This window comes from Aegilops tauschii, chromosome 1 (assembly GCF_002575655.3).
Source record: "Aegilops tauschii subsp. strangulata cultivar AL8/78 chromosome 1, Aet v6.0, whole genome shotgun sequence".
NCBI classification, from domain to species: Eukaryota; Viridiplantae; Streptophyta; class Magnoliopsida; order Poales; family Poaceae; genus Aegilops; species Aegilops tauschii.
In genome coordinates, this window is record NC_053035.3 from 277131944 (window position 1) to 277152067 (window position 20124).

General features: G+C 50.9%; 2 protein-coding genes across 4 annotated transcripts in view; one reads left to right on the forward strand and one right to left on the reverse strand.

Moving 5' to 3' along the window:
* LOC109770298 (C-terminal binding protein AN) overlaps window positions 1-18616 on the forward strand; it is a 28116-nt gene extending 9500 nt beyond the window's left edge. For 2 of the 3 annotated variants that reach the window (XM_073496134.1, XM_073496123.1), the window contains exons 2-8: window positions 14139-14967; window positions 15586-15754; window positions 15878-16008; window positions 16530-17321; window positions 17449-17496; window positions 17938-18054; window positions 18277-18616. In XM_073496134.1, the coding sequence (XP_073352235.1) occupies window positions 14362-14967; window positions 15586-15754; window positions 15878-16008; window positions 16530-17321; window positions 17449-17496; window positions 17938-18054; window positions 18277-18351 (1938 nt within the window). In that variant the 5' untranslated portion in view covers window positions 14139-14361 and the 3' untranslated portion in view covers window positions 18352-18616. The remainder of the gene's footprint in view (window positions 1-14138; window positions 14968-15585; window positions 15755-15877; window positions 16009-16529; window positions 17322-17448; window positions 17497-17937; window positions 18055-18276) is intronic. The other variant, XM_020329003.4, reaches the window with a different exon arrangement.
* LOC109770301 (uncharacterized) lies at window positions 18518-19440 on the reverse strand. Its single transcript, XM_020329006.4, has one exon. It carries the CDS (start codon window positions 19268-19270, stop codon window positions 18617-18619), a length of 654 nt encoding a protein of 217 aa, XP_020184595.1. The 5' UTR covers window positions 19271-19440; the 3' UTR covers window positions 18518-18616.
* Between the last annotated feature and the right edge of the window lie 684 nt (window positions 19441-20124).

Consider the following 20124-nt stretch of genomic DNA (forward strand, 5'->3'; position numbering starts at 1 on the left):
CTTCCTTGAAGTGAACGCGAACCAGAGATAGAGCCACGTCAGCACCACATAGAGCAGAAGACTTCTTCCATTCCTGCACTCGACCGGGGATCTCATTGAGTCGAGTCATCAGAGACTCGAGATCATTCTGGAATGTCACCCTTGGCCAGAGCCCGAGTCGATCCATGACACCGCAACCTTCAATCGAGCGAGGTAGTCGACGACGCTAGCAAGACGAGATCCCAGTCGGAGCACATTCATGGTAGGTTCATCCTTGACAGGGGAGTTGATGGGGTCCAAGCTCATTTCGATTTGACCGGTCTCTGCCTCGAAGTTTTGACAGAATTCTGTGCTCACGGAGAAGCAATGAGTCAACGGTTTTATGACTAGTCGACAAAAGCAAATCAATCAGACGAAGACAAATACCTTCTAGCATGAGGAATAACTTCTTGGCGAGTACTCCCAGATAATTCTCCAGCTCGTCTCTCTTGCGGGAGATGTCTCCCACCTTGTCAGTCAGGGCGCCCTTGTCCTTCTTCAGTCGAGTCACCTCTTTGTTGGCTTCGTCAAGGGAAGCCTTCAATTTGGTATTCTCTTCCTCCAGCTTTCCGACTGAGGCCAGCTTCTGGTCGGCGAGTGCTGTTTTGTCTTCTGCCATTTTTTGTGCAGCCGCAAGATCAGTGTCCTTCTTCTCCAAAGCTTGTCTCATTGTTTCTACAAAGAATAACATTCGAGTTAGAAAAAGGAAGGGAAAGATAGCAGGAGAATCAATCGACAAGTTTTCCATACCAGCAGCATCATCCTTAGCCTTCTTCAGATTCGTCTTGGCCAACTCCAGATCAAGATTGAGCTGGATCTACTTCTGCTCCAAGTCAGCAAACCGATCTCCAAGTTCACAAGATTTCTGTGGACAGAAGATAGTCAGTCGACAGAAAAAAAAGATTGGTTGCTTCTGAGCAATAAAATAACAAGTTCTAAGAGTTCTAAGACTACTGCCGAATCAAACATTCAACAGTAGTCTCGGGGACTACACCCAGTGGGTGCACTCAGCGTGCCCCCACTAGTTCAGTGACTTTTCAATTGACTTGGTCCGTCCAGTCGGTAAAAAAAACATATGACTTGTTCTCAGACCATAGCCGACTGCTCACAGTCGACTATGGTCTCGGGGACTACACCCAGTGGGTGCACTCAGCGTGCCCCCACTGGTTCAGTGACCACTCGACATGATCTGCTCAGACCGAGTGGAGAAGTTCTGTTCAAAGACCCCCGCCGAATCAAACATTCGACAGTGATCTCGGGGACTACACCCAGTGGGTGCACTCAGCGTGCCCCCACTGGTTCAAAGATTCAATCGACACAACCTAGTTGACTCAAGTGGAAAAACTATTCAGCAGAAATTGAAACACCCAGTGGGTGTATAGATGCAAAATGCAGATTGGCAAGTAGAAGCACAATAAAGGTTTTTCAGGTAGCATATCCTAACAGAACAAGCGACAAGCTAGAAGATCAGTCAGAAATCAGCTAACCTGGACATTGGCCTGGAGTGCTGAGCTGGCGTCATAAGCAGCTTGACCAGCCTCGCGAACCACTTTCATCTGCTCCATCATAATGTCTGCCTGGCGTATAGCTTCCTTGGCAGCACTCACTTGGTCCTCTGGGACGTGATGGGCGGTGAAAAGTGAAGACGGTGGATCAGCTGAAGCCTGTGTAGTCGACACTGAAGGCTGTGCACTTGACAATGGAACGGCAAGAGTAACAGAAGCCCGGTTGGCGTCTCCGAACTGCTGAACCACTGGTTCCGTCACTGGCGTCGACTGAGGCATCTTGCTAGTTGATGTTTTCCTGCTCAAAGTCCTGCTCCTCCTTCCCGTGGGCCTCAGTGGTACATCCTCATCGTCATCTGGAAGTTCAATACCATTGGGCGGAGCTGCAAAAGAATCAATCGCAAGAGTTCAGTTGACCGTCAAAATGGCTGATAAAGTAAAGACAAAATGGCAAGAGTTATACCCGCGTTGGAGGTGACTGCGTCTTCCATCTCCTCCTCACCATCATCTTTATAAACAGAAGTCCCAGAGGTAGCGGCACTGCAAATTTCAAAATTCACTCGGTCAGACCTTCCGAGGTCAGTCGACCAAATATCAAGCCATGCTAAACTAAGAAGTCGAATTTAAAGATTACCCAGAAGCAATGGGGACAACCACTTTGATCTTGGGCAAGGCCTTCCGAGGTTTTGACGGCGCGATTTTGGGCTGCTTCGAAGCCTTCTCAGTTGGCACAGGAGAAGACGTCCGAGTGCGCTTTGAAGTCTGTCCAGTCTGTGCGGTCGCTTTGCCACGGATACTTGCTGGGTCATGGGTATGCTTGGATCGCCTTTCGGTGAGAGGAGGGGAGTCGACTTCCTCACCACCGCTTGAGTCGTCACTCTCATCCTCCTCCCCTCCATCAGAATGCTAGTCGCCGCTGCCACCCCCGCTCGCCTCTCCCTCTGGCTCCTGCTCCTGCTCCCCGTTGGGCATTGAATACATCTCGGTATAAATCTGCAAGACACAGAGTCGACCAGATATCAGTCGGTTTCAAAACTAAATTACATGTCAGAACAAAAAGACGCTCAGAAAGAAACAGTCGGACCTTGTCTGGTTCGTTGACGTGGTCGAATGGAGGGACCCTCCTAGACCCCCAGGGGTTGTCTTTGTTTCCGGTGATGCCCTGCAACCACTGCGCCACCGTCTCCTCATCGACTTCTTCCGGGTGGATCCGGGTGTTGTCTTCAATACCCGAGTACATCCACATTGGATGATCGCAGGCTTGGAGTGGCTGGATACGTCGACCGAGGAATACCTCTAGCAAGTCCATGCCAGTCACCCCGTCGTGGACAAGTTGGACTACTCGATCAACCAGCATATTCACCTCCGCTTTTTCAGCTGGAGTCACTTTCAAAGGGGAGGGTTTCTCAACTCGATCCATGGAAAATGGGGGAAGGCCAGTCGACTATCCAGGAGTCGGCTGGTCCTTGCAGTAGAACTAGGTCGACTGCCAACCCCTGACTGACTCGGGAAGAATCATAGCTGGGAAAGTGCTCTTACCCCTCATCTGGATTCCTAAACCCCCACACATCTGGATCACATGTGTCCTCTCATCACTCGGATTAGCCTTTTTTACAGACTGAGAATGACAAGTGAAAATGTGCTTGAAGAGACCCCAGTGCGGTCGACACCCCAGAAAGTTCTCGCACATGGACACGAATGCAGCAAGGTATGTGATGGTGTTGGGAGAAAAGTGATGAAGTTTGGCTCCAAAGAAATTCAGAAAACCCCAGAAAAAAGGATGTGGAGGCAAAGAGAATCCGCGGTCGACGTGAGTGGCGAGAAGGACACACTCACCCTCTTGCGGCCGCGGCTCAGTCTCGTCCTCCGGAAGCCGCCAGGAGCCGTGGGGAATCAATCCCCCCTCCATAAGATCCTCGAAGTCCTCCTGTTGGATCGTCGACCGAATCCAGTCGCCCTGGATCCAGCCGGGTGGCAGGCCAGATCTCGACGAAGACCCTCCTCGGCTTCGCCTTCGCCGTCGTCTTCTTCACGCGCTCCAGAGCCGCCATCTTCTCCTTCCCCATCGTGACGGGTTGAGCTCGGGCTGGGCGGCGGCGCCGAGGGTGGAGGTGGATGCAGTGGAGAAGCAGAGGAGGAAGAAAGGAAATGGAGCGTACAGTGCAAGGGCACCGGCCCAGACGCCTTATATGGGATGTTTCCCGAGTGGCTGACTCGTGGGCCCGAGCAATCCTGTCAAATCCCGCAACAGTCGCTCGCGCGGTACGAGGCGAAAAAGGTGGCGCGAGGATCGAGGCACCCCAGCTTAATCCACTCCGATTACCGCGACCCTCTCCACCCCGCGCGCTTCCCCAAATTTTGAATCCCGCGAGATCCGGGAACGGCAGAGCAGTCAATCATGCCAAAGATTTTATACCATATTAAACACTCGAAGCTTATCAACAAAGTTCACTCGATAACTTCTGAATGGCTCAAGGCGACTGAAAATGAAGTCGAAGTTTTTACATGGTTCGCCAATCCAAGTAAAATGCTTCCGAAGTATGAAAGTTGGGTCGGAACCACCTTCAACTCCATCTCCACTCGGACCCAGAACCATTCGGGGGCTAATGACGATGACATGTACCTAGGGTAGGGAAATAGACCTGATCTAAGCACCCTACCCAAGGACATTGCCCTACAGTCAAGGACATTCAAAGGACAGCGGATTCTACCGACTGAAATCACCACAGGACACAACCCACTCGACCAAGAGTTCACCCGGATAGCCCAATTCAAAAGACAGCTCACACAGAGCTAAAAGAGGCTGAACACACAGACTAGCCAAGATAAAGACGCCACAACCGGCTGGCTAAAGATAGATAGGGAAACTAATTGCCTATCCTATTACATGACCGCCATCCAAACCGGTTGAAGATATCCCGAGCTACCATCTCCCAGCGGATAGATCCAGTAACCAAATGCTCCCTAGCCTCCATCGGAGTGAGTAGCGACCATGAACGGATCACGGCCGTGGCTCGGAAAATAACCTGCAAAAAGTGAATACGTGATGTTCTGTTAAAAACCAAATCATTCCTGCAAGTCCAGATAGTCCACAACAAAGCGCAAACTCCAACACGAATATGTCTCGCTAATTCAGGCTCAATCCCAGTGAGCCATGTCCCAAATAACGTAGTGACAGAATTCGGTGGAGTAATATTAAAAGCAATGTGAACCGTCCGCCAAAGTACTCTGGCAAATGGGCAATCAAAAAAGAGATGTTTGATCGTCTCGTCCCGATCACAGAAGCTACACCTCATAGGTCCTGTCCAATTACGCTTAATCAAATTATCCTTGGTTAAAATAACCTGTTTATGGACAAACCACATAAACACTTTTATTTTCAAAGGAACTTTGACAGCCCAAACATGCTTGGAGGTAGGAATGGAGCTCGAATTAATTACATCAATATACATTGATTTAACCGTGAATACTCCAGACCTAGTCAGTTTCCAGCGTAATTTATCGGGGTGTTGAGAAAGCTGGACATCCATTAGTCTCCGAACTAAACGAAGCCAATCTTCCCAACGATTGCCCATTAACGACCGTCTGAACTGAATATTAAGGGGGATGGATTGAAACACCGTAGCAACGAACACCTCACGTCGTTGAACAATGCGATATAAAGACGGATATTGAATGGCTAAGGGTGTCTCGCCGAGCCAAGTATCCTCCCAGAAGCGCGTAGTAGCGCCGTTGCCAATAACAACCTTTGTCCTATTAAACAGAGATTGTTTGACTTTCATCAGGCCTTTCCAGAAAGGCGAGTCAATTGGCCTGACTGTGACCTGGGACAAGGACTTTGTCTGTAGGTACTTGCTGCGAAGGATCTGGGCCCACATGGCATCAGTCTCAAAAGAAAGCTTCCACAGCCACTTGCTAAGAAGGCATCTATTCTTAACTTCAAGATTCTCAATACCAAGACCCCCTTGGTCTTTCGGTCGACAGATGATATCCCATTTTGCAAGTCTGTATTTTCTTTTGAGATCATCACCTTGCCAAAAGAAACGCGATCGATAAAAGTCCAGTCTTTTCCTAACACCAACTGGGACTTGAAAGAACGATAAGAGAAACATAGGCATACTCGTGAGCACCGAATTAATCAGAATTAACCGGCCTCCATATGACATGAGCTTGCCCTTCCAGCAACTCAGTTTCTTCTCAAACCGGTCTTCGATGCATTTCCATTCTCTATTGGTCAGCTTTCTATGGTGGATTGGAATACCTAGATACGAGAAAGGTAAATCCCCCAAGTCGCACCCAAACAATTGCCGATAAGCCTCCTGTTCGTCTTTGGCTCTACCAAAGCAGAACAGCTCGCTCTTATGAAAGTTAATCTTTAACCCGGTCAATTGTTCGAAAAGGCATAACACCAGCTTCATATTTCTCGCCTTGGCTAGGTCATGCTCCATAAAGATGATTGTATCATCAACGTACTGAAGGATGGATACACCTCCATCAACCAGATGAGGTACCAAGCCACCCACTTGACCATTCTCCTTAGCCCTTCCTATCAAGATTGCTAACATATCAACCACAATGTTAAACAAGATAGGGGACATCGGATCTCCTTGTCTTAGGCCTTTATGTGTCTGGAAGTAATGACCGATATCGTCATTCACTTTAATTCCCACACACCCTTTTTGCGTAAATGATTCAACCTGGCGTCGCCAGACTTCATCAAAACCTTTCATTCGCAATGCCTGTTGGAGAAATGGCCATTTAACCTTATCACACGCTTTCTCGAAATCCACCTTAAAAATGACACCATCTAACTTCTTGGAATGGATTTCATGGAGCGTTTCATGAAGGACGACCACCCCTTCAAGGATGTTTCGGTCCGGCATGAAAGCAGTTTGGGAGTGCTGCACCACAGAATGTGCAATCTGTGTGAGCCTATTAGTCCCGACCTTGGTGAATATTTTAAAACTAACATTGAGAAGGCAGATCGGCCTGAACTGCTCAATTCTCACAGCGTCCGTCTTCTTAGGAAGCAGTGTGATAGTTCCAAAATTCAAGTGAAATAATTGAAGCTGTCCAGAGAACAGATCATGAAACATAGGTAACAAATCCCCCTTAATAATATGCCAGCACTTCTTGTAGAACTCCGCCGGAAATCCATCCGGTCCGGGAGCCTTATTATTTTTCAACTGTGCTATAGCATCAAACACCTCCTTCTCCGAAAACGGGGCAACCAGAATATCATTTTCAGCAGCCGAAAGTTGAGGCACATCCTCAGTTCTGGACTCATCGAGAGATACACAATTATCCTCCGGAGGTCCAAATAACTGCCTATAATACTCGGTTATATATGTTTTTAGGTTATCCTATCCTACAATAGTGCCCTCATCTTGTTCAAGTTGGAATATTCTCTTCTTTCTGTGCTTACCATTAGCAATCAGATGAAAGAATTGAGTATTCGCGTCCCCTTGGACCACTTTGCGAACCTTGGCCCGCAAATCCCACTTCAATTCTTCTTCGCGGAGAAGTTCTTTCAACCTCTTCTCTGCTTCAGTTTTAACCTGGAGCTCAGCAGGCATCAAAATCGTGGATTCGGCCTTAACGTCCAGATTCTGTATAAGAGAGAGGAGCCTGTCCTTTTCAATCTTATATACCCCACTAAGGTGCTTAGCCCAACCCCGTAAGAAGCTTCGCAAACTCCTAATCTTATTTTGCCAACGCTCAACCGCGGTCCTACCGCCTACACCCTTCGCCCATTCACTAGCGATCAGGTCTAGGAACCCTTCGCGTTCGAACCAGGCCATCTCAAAAGAAAAGGTGTTTTTGTTTCCCACGTGGTTCGGCTCCCCTGAGTCAACGAACAGGGGTGTGTGATCGGAAAAACCCCGTGAAAGAGCTTGAACCGTCACAAGCGGGAACTTCTGTTCCCACTCCACACTCGCAAGAACGCGATCAAGCTTCTCGTAAGTCGGGTTGGGCAAAGAGTTAGCCCAGGTAAACTTTCTACCAGAAAGCTCTATCTCCCTCAGATCCAAGCTTTCAATAATAGTATTGAACATGAATGACCACCTGCCGTCAAAGTTATCATTATTCTTCTCCTCTCTCCTCCTAATGATGTTGAAATCACCCCCAACTAAGATTGGAAGCTGTTCGGACCCACAAATCCAAACAAGATCAGCCAAAAATTCCGGTTTAAGCTCGGGCTGTGCGGCACCATAAACCGCCACCAATGCCCAGTTGAAACCATCAACCTTAGACCTGACTCGAAACTTAACCGCGAAGTCACCCATCACTACACTCCGGACTTCAAGCGAATCGCATCTCACACCCAGCAAGATACCACCCGATCTTCCTCGTGGAGGGAGGCAATGCCAATCAAAATCAACACCACCCGCAAGAGAGGAAAGGAACTGGGGCGCAAAGTTGTCTCTACCAGTTTCCGATAGAGCAATAAAATCTAAACGATGCTCCAGAGAAGCCTCAGCAAGAAACCTTCTTTTAGCCAAGTCTTTCAGACCTCTGCTATTCCAAAAGATTCCTTTCATCACTCATCATGAAATTTTTTAGTCGTCCGAATCTTAGCACTCCTACGAACTGCAGAAGCGGGGTAAATTTTCCGTTTCCACTTACGCTTGGGTTTACTAAGTCCTGACTCCCGATCCTCATAACCGGGCTCAGCGGAACAAACAACTGCATTCTCTAAGGGCATATCATCGTCCTCCGACTCATGATTGGATGGTGCTAGATCCACACACATATTATCGAGCACTCAAACCCCTAATGCATTAATCTCATTGTCATTCATGGGTTTAACCGCTGCAATATTACGAATAGTTTCTAAGGCACGCTCCGCCTCCAAATCTAACAATTCACCGAAATGGAAATCTCACTATCTGTAGCCCCAAGTGAAACTCCTAATTGGTTTGCATTATTTATAATTTCCTCAGGAGAAAAATGCAATAAAGAATTAGATATGTTGATGGACATACCAGTAGAGATCGCAGCATCATGAAGCTTGGCCGCCCTCATAGCGCACCTCTGCTGCATGTCATCAACCTCCGGAAGCTCCTGAATGCGGGCACTCATCCGCCTCCCCGTCGAGGCCGGGTCCGGGATCCCGCCAAAAGCAACGACCTCTTCCCTAGTAACCCCTCGCGCTGAAACCCGCGAAGGGTCAACCAAGGAAACCGGAGGAGGCGATTGCGGGCTCCCATGCCCCTCGGACAAGTGCCCCAAGCCGAGACCCATAACAACGGGTACGCTGGGAGGAGGCTCGGACCTCCTGACCGCCGACGAGGAAGGAGGAGTCAGGGCCGCCTGCCCCACACCCCCCTCCCCCAACGCCACCAAAGGCGCGGGCGCCGCCACAGGCGAAGGAGATGCGGTCCTCCTGACCGCCGGCGAGGAAGGAGTCAGGGCCGCCTGCCCCATACCCCCCTCCCCCAACGCCACCAAAGGCTCGGGCGCCGCCACAGGCGAAGGAGATGCGGTCCTCCCGACCGCCGGCGAGGAAAGAGGAGTGAGGGCCGCCTGCCCCAGATCCCCCTCCCCCGACGCCACAGAAGGCGCGGGCGCCGCCGCCACGCCCGAAGGAGAGAGAGCCGAGGCCGCCTGCCTCGGACCTCCACTCCCAGCACCTGCCGGTCCCTTCATGACCAGCGATGCCGATGTCGGGGAAGTGAAGGGGGAAGTGGGAGTCAGAGCCGCCTGCCCCAAGCCCCCCTCCCCCAACGCCACAGAAGGCGCGGCCGCCGCCGCCACGCCCGAAGGAGAGAGAGCCTCCGGTGGAGCAACCACCGACTCCCCGTCCCCAGAACCAACCAAAAACCTCACCGACGATGTCCGCACGGAGCATCCAGCCAGTGCCCCACCGGCATCCTCAAACTCCAACAAAGGTAGTGACTGCTCAAACGCCTCATCAGAATCTACCCGGTCACTCCAAAGTCTGGGAGGGGCAGAGGCTGGCTCAAAGGACCCGAACCGCAACGAGGTCATAGGCACCGATGGTGAAGGTGCCGGCTCTACCCCGGTCCCATCCCCGGTCTGAGCCACAGGACGGGAGCCGTTAGTCCCCTCACGGGGCGACTCGTCAGTCGGTGCCCCTTCCGCTCCCGCACTGTCGTCCCCCTCGTGCATGTCAACATCATTCCCAATCATTGCCTCAGCAAACAGGGCAGTGTCCTCAAACTCGATCTCAAGAGGAAACACCTCTCCTCTATAGGTCCAGTTAACCACGTCAGGCACGAACTCAATATCCAAAACGCTCACTAAGATGCGTGCCACTCCATGTGCACGAGTAAAGGCCATATCCACTTTCTCCGTCTTGCCAACCATAATACCCATACTGGCCACGACTCGAACATCCTGCAAAGGCTTAGATGGAGCCCCCGGAAACCTCAACCAGACCTGCGTAAGCGGCTTTCCTTTAGGTTCCACCTGCTGCCACTCATGGAACTCCAGAATGCACCTAGTGCCAGGAACTCTGCATAAACCAAAACTCAACAGTCGCTGCAGATCGTCCACTGAAGGAAACTCCACCTTAAAAACCTTGGCCTCTAGAGGAACGAGCTCCCAATGGAAGTCTCCCGGTGCCAGTTCCTGAAGCCTCTGCATAATTTGAGCCTCCGAAACCTCACCCTGAGTAGCTTTGACAACCCCGGTGGTCAAGCTCAAAGTCTCCTCCGGAGTCTCTCTCACAGCCGGGGACTCAAAGAACATAAGTTCAGCACAATAAACTCCATACATAGTCAAAGATGGAGCCTGGTCACGCAACAATGGGCAGTCCCCCGAGGCATGTGCCGGCTTACCACAGGACTCACACAGCTCTGCCACGCAATCAGCAATGAAGTGGCCCTTCTCACCACAACGGTAGCAAAGCATCCTTTCCTTCTTACGCGCCCACTTGGACGCCCTCTCAGCCTCAGACCTGTCTGTAGCCTCAGTCACACTCCCAGTCACCGAAGCCTCAACATTGGCTAAAGCCGCTACCACCTCCATTGCCTGGGGAGGGAGCTCCGCGGTAGCGCTATCGGTCTTCCGTACTGACTCCGCTTGGTCAACAACTGCCGAAGGCGGAGGCGGTCTGCGATGATACCTCCCGTGTCCACCGCCCCGACCACCGCGATGTCCACGGTGACCCCCTCTCTGGCGGTGATCCGGACCGGAAGCACCCTCAACAAAACCTCCTGGAGGCCCGAGAAACGGTCTCTCAGCAGACCCGTCACTCTGCCAGGCATAACCACGACCTCCACCCGTGGATGAGGAACCACGATGTTGTCCATCTCCATACGCATCATAACCATCGTCCCCCCACTGGCCTCGTGGCGGATCATAGGAGTCTCTAGTGTTCGAATTCTGCCTCGTCTGCGACTGTCCCGAACGTTTGTGAGCAGGCCTCGCGACGAAGTGAGGCGGAGGCGCGGCACGAGGCTGACCGGCTGTCGGCGTTAGCACAACCCCAAGGGCCGCACCACCCCGGCCTGCAGTAGCCACAGCAGCCACGCCCGGCGCCTGAGGGCGAGGCCCATCCCGACCCGCGGCCGGCTGCGCCATGGAAGCCAGACCCGGCGCCGGCGGCCTCAGCCCGCCCCTTCCGGCCATAGCTTGCAAAGGAACTTGCCCCGGCGGCCGAGCGCCCAAGCGGCCATTACCACGACCCTGGGTGGCCTGAGTCCCACCACTGCCCGCCGGCGGTCTCTGGCCGGGCGGCACCAGGACACCACGCTCAGCACCCGCCACCGGCGGCGGAGTAGCCCCGCCCCGACCTGCTGGAGCAGAGGCGGCTTGCGTCTTGGCTGGCGGCGCCGCAGCCCCGCGGCCGGCCATGGCCAGCAAAGGTCGAATCCTCCTAGCCCGACCCGAACCACACGTCGGGAAGCCGCGAGTCCCGCACCTAGGAACCCTAGCACCAACAGAGTACGGCGCACGAGGGGGAGAAGGATCGATCGCGATCGTGCATGGGAGACTGCTACGAGTAGGATTCAGGTCCGGTACAGACTGGGCCACATACCCATCTGACCCTGGCCCATCCACTCGCGAACTCGGCTCCCTCCGATCCGGCCCAACGCAGCCCAGCAAGTGATTCAAACGCTGCGATCGCATCTGGGAGATCCCGATCGCCGGAACGGCCATCACGGGCGCCGCCGACACCGGACGAACGTCCCTCCGTTTCGCATTCTTCCTTTTCTTGACAGAAATCCACGACTCCGGCCTAATCATATCGAAAAGCGTAAGATTTGGAAGACTCACCTTAGGTAGGGGACCCTTCCAAGGTCTGAGCGCCGTCGCCGCCGTTCTCCGATGAACTACGCGTCGGATCATCTCTTTCTTCTCACTTGCGTGAAGTCCGATTCGTGCCGGATTTTTTAATTAAAACAAAACATTCTTTCCCACAAGGTTTGACTAGCAAAATCTAGAATTGAGAGTTACGACTAGATGATATTCAACTAACACGGGGAACTAATTCAAGTGTAGCCAGTCAACTGAAAATTCCTTCTCAAATAATATTGCGAGACAAGGGATTATGTATATGTTATACCTTCTCGCGCTTGCTTATTCTTCCCCTTCATCAAGTCCCAATTCATTTTCTTTATTTCCTCGCGCTAGCTGAGAACAAAACCTATAGGCTCAAAGACAACAAACGAAGATAACTATAACAAGGCAAGACCAAAATGTGCTCATCACTCTATTATGCAGACTGAAAATAAACATGCAAAATACAAAAACAAATAAAATAAAAATAAATATGCATGCATGGATAGCTAGGGGATGAGCTCCCCCAAGCTTAGGCTCTTGGCCTACTCTCTAGTCCATTTCCTCGTCATAGTTGCCCCATTGGCCAAAGTGTGGCCATCAGAAGGATGGGCCACTAGAGGACGGACCTCCTATTCGAGGGTGTGGCTGCCAGAAAGAAAAGAGGAACTGCATGTTCCCATTCAGCAGGTTAATGTTGTTGTTGGCCTCATGGAGGTCCGTACGGATCCCTCCTACCTGCTGCTGCAGCTGCTGAAACTCAAGCCTAGGCACATAGTCATGAGGCTGCTCAAAGTGAACCTGCGGTGCATATTGTGGTGGAAAGTTGGGTGCGTGCCGAGGAGCACTGCCCCATGCATACCAACCGTGACCCGGACCTACTGCTGCAGCGTCCCACTCTGGAGCAGGTTCGGGTTGAGCGGTGTTCCCGAAACCAGCCTCGTGGCGGTACTCGTTGATCTCGTCAATATAGAGTACCCACATATCTCGCGTATAAACAGTAAATGCTTGCGGCAAGGGCAAGAGAACATCAACACTTTGCATGTTAGGTAGGGGGCATTTGTAGCAATGCTCCCCTTGCATAGGCCCAATGAAGTGAGTGTATGTCATAATCGTACGGTTGAGTGCCGTAGATCCTGGGACGTGCTGCATAGCATCAATATCAAGGCCGAAGTGCTCGGCAAGCTAAGTCAGTATGCCTCCCACAACAATAGTTCCCCTCGGTTGCTTGTGCTGCCTACAGAGGTGGTGCATAAGAAAAGCTCTCAAGTTAGGCTTGGGGATATAATTGGGGTGGAATGCTGTGTGCAGCACACACATGTCATAGCTCGACATGCCCCCTATGTTCTCCCTACCAAAAAATAGTGTTGGCAAGGAAAATCATGAAGTAGCGAATGACGGGGTTTCGGATGCTCGATACCTTCTTTCCGGAGAGGTCATGTTCATCCTTGACGGAGATGAGTTCCCATGAACCCTACGCGTCAGCAACCGGCGTGCCCCTGGTGTTGAGAACTCCTTGGTTCTCGAAACCGAAGGCACTGCAGAACTGCTCCAACGTCATGGTGCGCTAGACTCCTCCGAGTATAAATGAGCAGCTTGGTTCCACCCTCGAGTCATCGAGAGTGTAGGAGAAGGTGGAGATGAGCTCCACGGTGATGAGCTCCACAGCTCGGTTCCACCCTTGAGTCATCGGCGGGCTTTGAGAGCTGTGTCATTGCCTCAAATTCCATCTCCCCACCTTGTCTTTCGCCAAGAACTACTAGCTCAATGCCTCAATGCTGGATTGGTGGTTTATTTGGTACACATGGTGTTTGGCTCAATGTCCACTCCGACGGAAGGGCAGTCACCATGCTTCAGTAGCATGCCGACTGCCGAGGGCTGTAGGTGCTCGTACCGGCGCATCTCTGCCCGTCCCCCCGTCCCCCGCGCTTCTCCCTAACGGCAATATAAAAGTGTCAAGCACCAGGAGGTGACCAACGTTGAGCACTATGTCACCATCAAGCTCTGGTGCAGGCAAGAATAATGCTGAATTCTTCCTTGTGCGTGCGTCACGTAAGCAATCCTGAAGCCCAAACGAGCTTTCTGTAAAAATCGGTCAGGATTAGAAAGGACAGGGTGACAGTTTCAGGAATTTTAAGGTTAAGGTTTGATTCAAACTTCGCGTACGAATTCAAGGTTGATTTCAGACTTTTCTCAAACAACAAATATACAAAATTCTAAAGGAAATCCTTTTTTTAGGCTAAAACTACCAATTTTTTTTACTCTTGAATCCATCGACGGCATTATTATCTGCCTTTTTTGGGGTGGAAGCATGTTATCCAACCCGAATGGCCAATGCTGTCACTTGCGTATTGAGTTTTTTCATAGCAGCGATCCCCGTGCACAGCACAGACCGTTGACGAGCAAGCGCATTCCCTCACTCATCTCTGCTCGTGCGTTTAGCCGTGCAGATCGCGAGTTCGCGACTCGGAGCACCAAAATCCGAAACACCCAGAGACCGCGCCTCGTTGCTGTAGACTGTAGCGGAGTGTCCTCTGCTCCACGTTCTGATCCGACAAGCGAGCAACTCTGCAGCGGAGTCGGCCCTAACATGTTGCGCAGCCCGGCCCATTCCGTGCCGGCCGCCGCCGCCGCCGCCGGCGGCGGCGGCGGGCAGCCGCTGGTGGTGACGCTGAACTGCCTCGAGGACCCCTCGGTGGAGCGGGACGCGCTGGCCGGCGCGGCGGCCGTGGAGCACGCGCCGCTCTCCGCGCTCGCCTCGGGCCACGTCGAGGCCGCCGCGGCCGTGCTCCTCACCTCGCTCGCCTTCCTCCCGCGCGCCGCGCAGCGCCGGCTCCGGCCGTGGCAGCTGCTGCTCTGCTTGGGATCCCCCGACCGCGCCGCGGACGCCGCAGCGGCCGCGGAGCTCGGCCTCCGCCTCGTCCACGTCGACGCCAACCGCGCCGAGGAGATCGCGGACACCGTCATGGCGCTCTTCCTCGGCCTCCTCCGCCGCACCCACCTGCTGTCCGGGCACGCGTCCTCCTCCACGCCGTCCGCCGGGTGGCTCGGCTCCGTCCAGCCGCTGTGCCGCGGCATGCGGCGCTGCCGTGGGCTCGTGCTAGGCATCGTCGGCGTCAACGCCGCCGCGCGATGTCTCGCCACCCGCAGCCTCGCCTTCCGCATGAGCGTGCTCTACTTCGATCCGCTCTACGAGGTGCCGGATCCGCTATTTCTGCGCTTATAAACCTCTGATCTACACTGCTAGGTTTTTACAGTTAAATTGTTTTGTTAGCTTACTTTTCTGCTGTTAATTTTGTAGCTCTAGCATTGTTCTACTTCTATGGTTCTTGTTCGTTGCTAGTTTGGGTGGTTTTGAACACTTCATAGTAACTAATTGTTCGCTAACTTCCAGCATTTGTTTCATATAATATATATGTAATCAAATTTCTGGCATTTAGTGTCTTCTACCCTCCTGCTAGTGATGACTTATATTTGTATGCTAAAGCAACTCCTCAATATAAGTATCAGTAAAGATGATCCCGCAGTCTGAATTTTCTTGATATTCTGTATGCCCTTTTAGGAGTGATCTGATCATCTTGTCTTGAGAGCTAAAAACTCAATTTATCATTTTTCACAACAAGCTATCTGACAATTAGTTTATGTTAGTATGACCAAATGAAAATAAATTTATGTTTTATGGCGGAATTAGTATCTACACAAGGAATTTCTCAGCTGTTGTTATGTTTCTTCATACAATATATTGTACCCCATGTAAGTATGTACCAGAGTTAAAGCACCACACTGATTTCCAACTGTTAAACATTTTGTGAAGGGTGCGGGCAAAACAAAGCGGCCTTCCATTGTATTTCCTTCTTCTGCCAGAAGAATGGATACTCTCAATGATTTATTGGCAGCAAGTGACCTTGTTTCACTTCACTGTGCGTTAACAAATGATACAACAAACATAATTAGTGCCGAGCGTCTGCAACACATAAAACCTGGTAAGATAGTTGCTTCCTATTTTCCTATTTCTGTTTCCCCTTGTATTTGGCCTTGACAGGCTTACTGGTTTTCTTAGTTCATAGTATAGCACGCTCTGATTGACTATCTTTTGAGCCCTGCAGGAGCTTTCATAGTCAATACCAGTAGCTGCCAGCTGATAGATGACTGTGCACTCAAACAACTCTTGCTCGATGGCACTATTGCTGGATGTGCATTGGACGGCGCTGAAGGCCCACAATGGATGGAAGCATGGGTATGATGAAACTTAGATCTGGCTACAATTGAATTTTGTCCAAAGGGCTGTTTGAAATGAAAAACAGCCAAATATGTTCCTATAGAATAATCTGTTCTTTTCAGTACACCTTATTTGAGATTCAGTTTCTTTCCAGTAAGCCTTCTTTGAGTTTCAGTTTCTTTCCCATGGGAAGATTCAGTTCTGCTAGGATATGTCGTGACACTGTATTACAGTGTCCAGTTCACCAATTGCAGAAGGTGCTCCTTGTTAACATAACCACATACGTCAGTGAGGATAGGGAAGATAGTGCAAGTGATGTATATGTAGGAAACTTTCTTCTAGAGGTATGGACTATACAGCTAGCTAATAGACCTGCCTACTGGTTCCAAGAGATACACAACTGATGCAATCTTTAGTTCTTTTGCCCTACGTATGGACTATGGTCACTATACTATGAACTTCGTCAAGATAAGAGCATGTTTTACCGCAAGGAAAATGAATGTTTAAGCACTAACTACATTTTTTTCTTTCAATAATAGGTACACGAGATGCCGAACGTGTTAATTCTTCCTCGAAGTGCAGACTACAGTGAAGAAGTGTGGATGGAAATCAGAGAGAAAGCAATCACAATATTACAATCCTTTTTCTTTGATGGCATTGTTCCAAACAATGCTATTTCTGATGAAGATGAAGCAATAAGTGATGTTGGATGTGAAGATGATCAGCTATATAAACAGGCAAATGAACACTCTTTGCGGGGCTGCGATGGTGAACAGCAGACAGATGAAAGCCAACTAACTCTAGAGTGTGACAAGAGAAGAGCCATCTCCAAGCCTGAAGTTCCTGAAGCTTCAGGGCAGTCCCAAAGTATTGGCTTAAGATCAGAAGGAAGACGTAGCAGATCTGGAAAGAAAGGGAAAAAGAGACCTGCGCGCCGCAGATCACAACAGAAAATGGATGAATTGTCAACTGTGGAGAGTGGAAGTAATTATTCTTCACGAAGAGATGATGATACTGTGATGAGTGGCCGGGACCAAGTGTTAAGTTCCAGTTCACGATTTGCTTCCCCCGAGGAGTCCAAAAATAAGCTCAGGTCTTCTGCTGAATCTCCAATGGAAATAATTTCTGAACATAAGTTGCCTGCAGGGCTTGGTAGAAAGCCTCCTGAGAGGCTTAAAGATGGCTTTGTCGTTGCCCTAAGGTCAAGAGATAATTCGGGTTTTCATGTTTCAAGAGAAAGAGTTGCTGGTGGTGGCTGGTATCTTGATGTTGTGTCAAATGCTACAAAGAGGGATCCTGCTGCTCAGTTCCTAATCACATTTAAAAACAAGGTGGTAGTCGGGTTTCCTCTGTCTCTCTCCCTCTCCCTCTTGTTTCTATGCTGTTTCCTAACCTGTCAGGTATTTTTTTTGTACAACTACACACACATGTACTTATGATAGGATTTACACCTTTCAGGATACGATGGGATTGCGATCTTTTGTTGCTGGGGGCAAACTATTGCAGGTAATAACACCCTTTTCAGTTAGTACTCGTTCCCTGAAGATATGGTGAGAGGTGAATATAGTACTAGTAGTAAAGTTAAAAGATTATGCACCGGTGTTCTTCTCTGCATGAACCTCTTGGTGATTTTTAGATGCAATGACATCTATGGTCAATTTTTTGTGCTTTACACATTATCCCATTTTTTTGTTCCGTGTTGAAAATTACCAACTTGATTCCACGATATGTTTAAGATTAAGTACTACTAGTGTATCTCGTACTACTCTTCCGTTTGATCTTCTTCTTGTCGTTGAGAATTTATTACTTTGAATAGTTGTGAAGTGCTTGCTCCAGGCTCGATTCCATTGCAGGAGCTTCGAGAAGTTTATGAATAGAATCACTGATTTGTTCTTACATTCCATGATCCCTGTATAATATTTAACTCCCTTTTAAACTTGTTTTCAGGTTAATAAGAAGGCGGAGCTCGTATTTGCCAATCATGCTTTCGATGTTTGGGAGAGCTGGACGCTGGAAGGGTCTTTACTGGAATGCTGCAAACTGATCAACCACAGGAATCCTTTGGTATGCCCGTTTATCTATCACCAATTTATGCACATAACAACAATATTTAAGAGTTAAGATGCACATCTGTCCCCGCCAATGGTAATAGCGAATCTTTATTTTCATCACAAAACAGGACCCGTTAATGTTCTGGACTAGGAATTTCCACTGCCATGACTAACTCGAAAAAACAGTTCTGTTGGTAGTATCTTGTTTCCTGATGGTAGTTAAAATTGTCTGCAGGCTGTATTGGAGGTCTATATCGAGATCCTCGCAGCGGTGAGTGAAGAAGATGGCGTCACCAGGTGGCTCGATTGATCAAAATGACCCATCCATCTGCTTTAGGAGAACGAGAGCAACTGACTCATCAGTGTTGTATTCTGGCTGGCCTGGGGGTTCACTCAGTTTTCTCTTTTTTCCTGCCAAGTGTTCAGTTTTGGCCATTCTACCTATTGCAGAGACCTTGCATAGCCACTGCGAATTGTTTCATAGTTTCACTGCTGTAGCCTGTACGAGTATCAAGTGTCGACAACAAGCGTACTGCTATTTCCAGTGGAGAAAATATCTAGTCTATTTACAGTTACTACTTGTTATCCTTGTCGATCTCCTCCTTCCACAGCTCCGGCCAGTTGGTCCGGGCCTCGTCGACGCCGAGCAGCGAGCCTTCCTTCTCCGGGTCCCAGCTCGCCGACAGCGTCCCGTAGGCGATGCCGAGCGCCGACGTGCCGAAGGAGAGGAGGATGGTGAGCAGCTGCACCCACGACGGCACCTCGGCCCCGCCCCCGCGCTTGAGCGCGTCGTACACGTTGAGGAGCGCCACGCCCGACGCCATCGGGACGCCCACCGTGAACAGGATCCGCCGGAGGATGCGGTCGAACACCACCTGCGGCAGCTCGTCGTCGCCGCGGCCGCCGCCGTCCTCCTCCTCGCGGGCGGGCTCCACGAGCGACTCCTTCAGGAGCAGCAGCTGCTGCTGCTCCTCCCGCTCGCGCACCCGCTGCTGCTGCCGCTGCTTCTCCTTGCGGCTCGGCTTCTTGTTGCTTGTGCTGTCCGCGGCTGGTGTGCCGACGCCGCTGCCGTTGCCGGCTGCGTGTGGCCGCCGGGCTGTGGCTCGTCGTCGCTTGGACGGTGCGGCGTGAGGCGGGGAAAGGATGGAAGTGGTGGATGGGCTGTGCATCCGTTGGTGATGAGGGTAAGGGGCGGGCTGGAGAGCCGCTACGTGGAGCAAGGCGGCCATGCGCGCCGCCGGTGGATTGGCAGGAGACGACGAGCTGTTCTCCCACTTCCTCGTGGTAATAGCCTTATCGCCATGGGCAGTGGTCAGTGGTGGCGCGTAACTGCATTCTCGATGCGTTCCTGGGTTGGGTGCCACGTGTGTCGTCCCCACAAGAGATAGGCAAACGTTTGTGCCCGGCCGACCGGTTGCCTGGCGATCAAGCCTGTCGTACATAAAAAATGCTAAACGTACGGGCCTCTTACAGGAGTTTTACAGGCCCTTTCCTAATAATCTCTCCGCCCCTCCTGATTTTCACCTGGGTGGGGCCCGTCCCTCCCCACTTAATTCAATCACAACTTGACAAATCAGTATCACCCACGTAATCTTCCGTCGATGTAGCGTTACTCGTCGTACATCTAGTTAAAAAAAGAGAGGCTATCGTACATCTCACCCCGTGCACTATCTTTTTTTTGCGGGGGCTTATCTTTTTTCTTTCTTTGTCTTCTTCCTCCCGACCCCCTTCTCTCCACTCCTTGTCTTCTTCCTCCCGACCCCCTTCTCTCCACTCCTCGTCTTGTTTCTCCCGATCCTCTTCTCTCTCTCTCAGCAGCTCATCTTACTCCTTTAGACCGTGTCGCCGGCTAGCCCTAAACCTGTGTAGGTCCCCTACCTCCAACCTCAGCGTCCACGCCCACTTCTTCCACTGCCCATGGCTACCGATCCCTTTCGCCACTGGAAATGCCATAACCATGGCGGCGCGGCCTCCTCCCCCACTGCTACAACCATCTCCTCCCAAAATGAACCTAAAAGCTTTGCTTCTCCATGGATCCTGCAACCGAGGACCCAAAAAGCTACAACCGTTTGATTCGAAAGCT

What these genes read in the sequence shown, in the direction of transcription:
- LOC109770301 (XM_020329006.4), bottom strand. Translation starts at nt 19,270, where the DNA reads ATGGCCGCCTTGCTCCACGTAGCGGCTCTCCAGCCCGCCCCTTACCCT.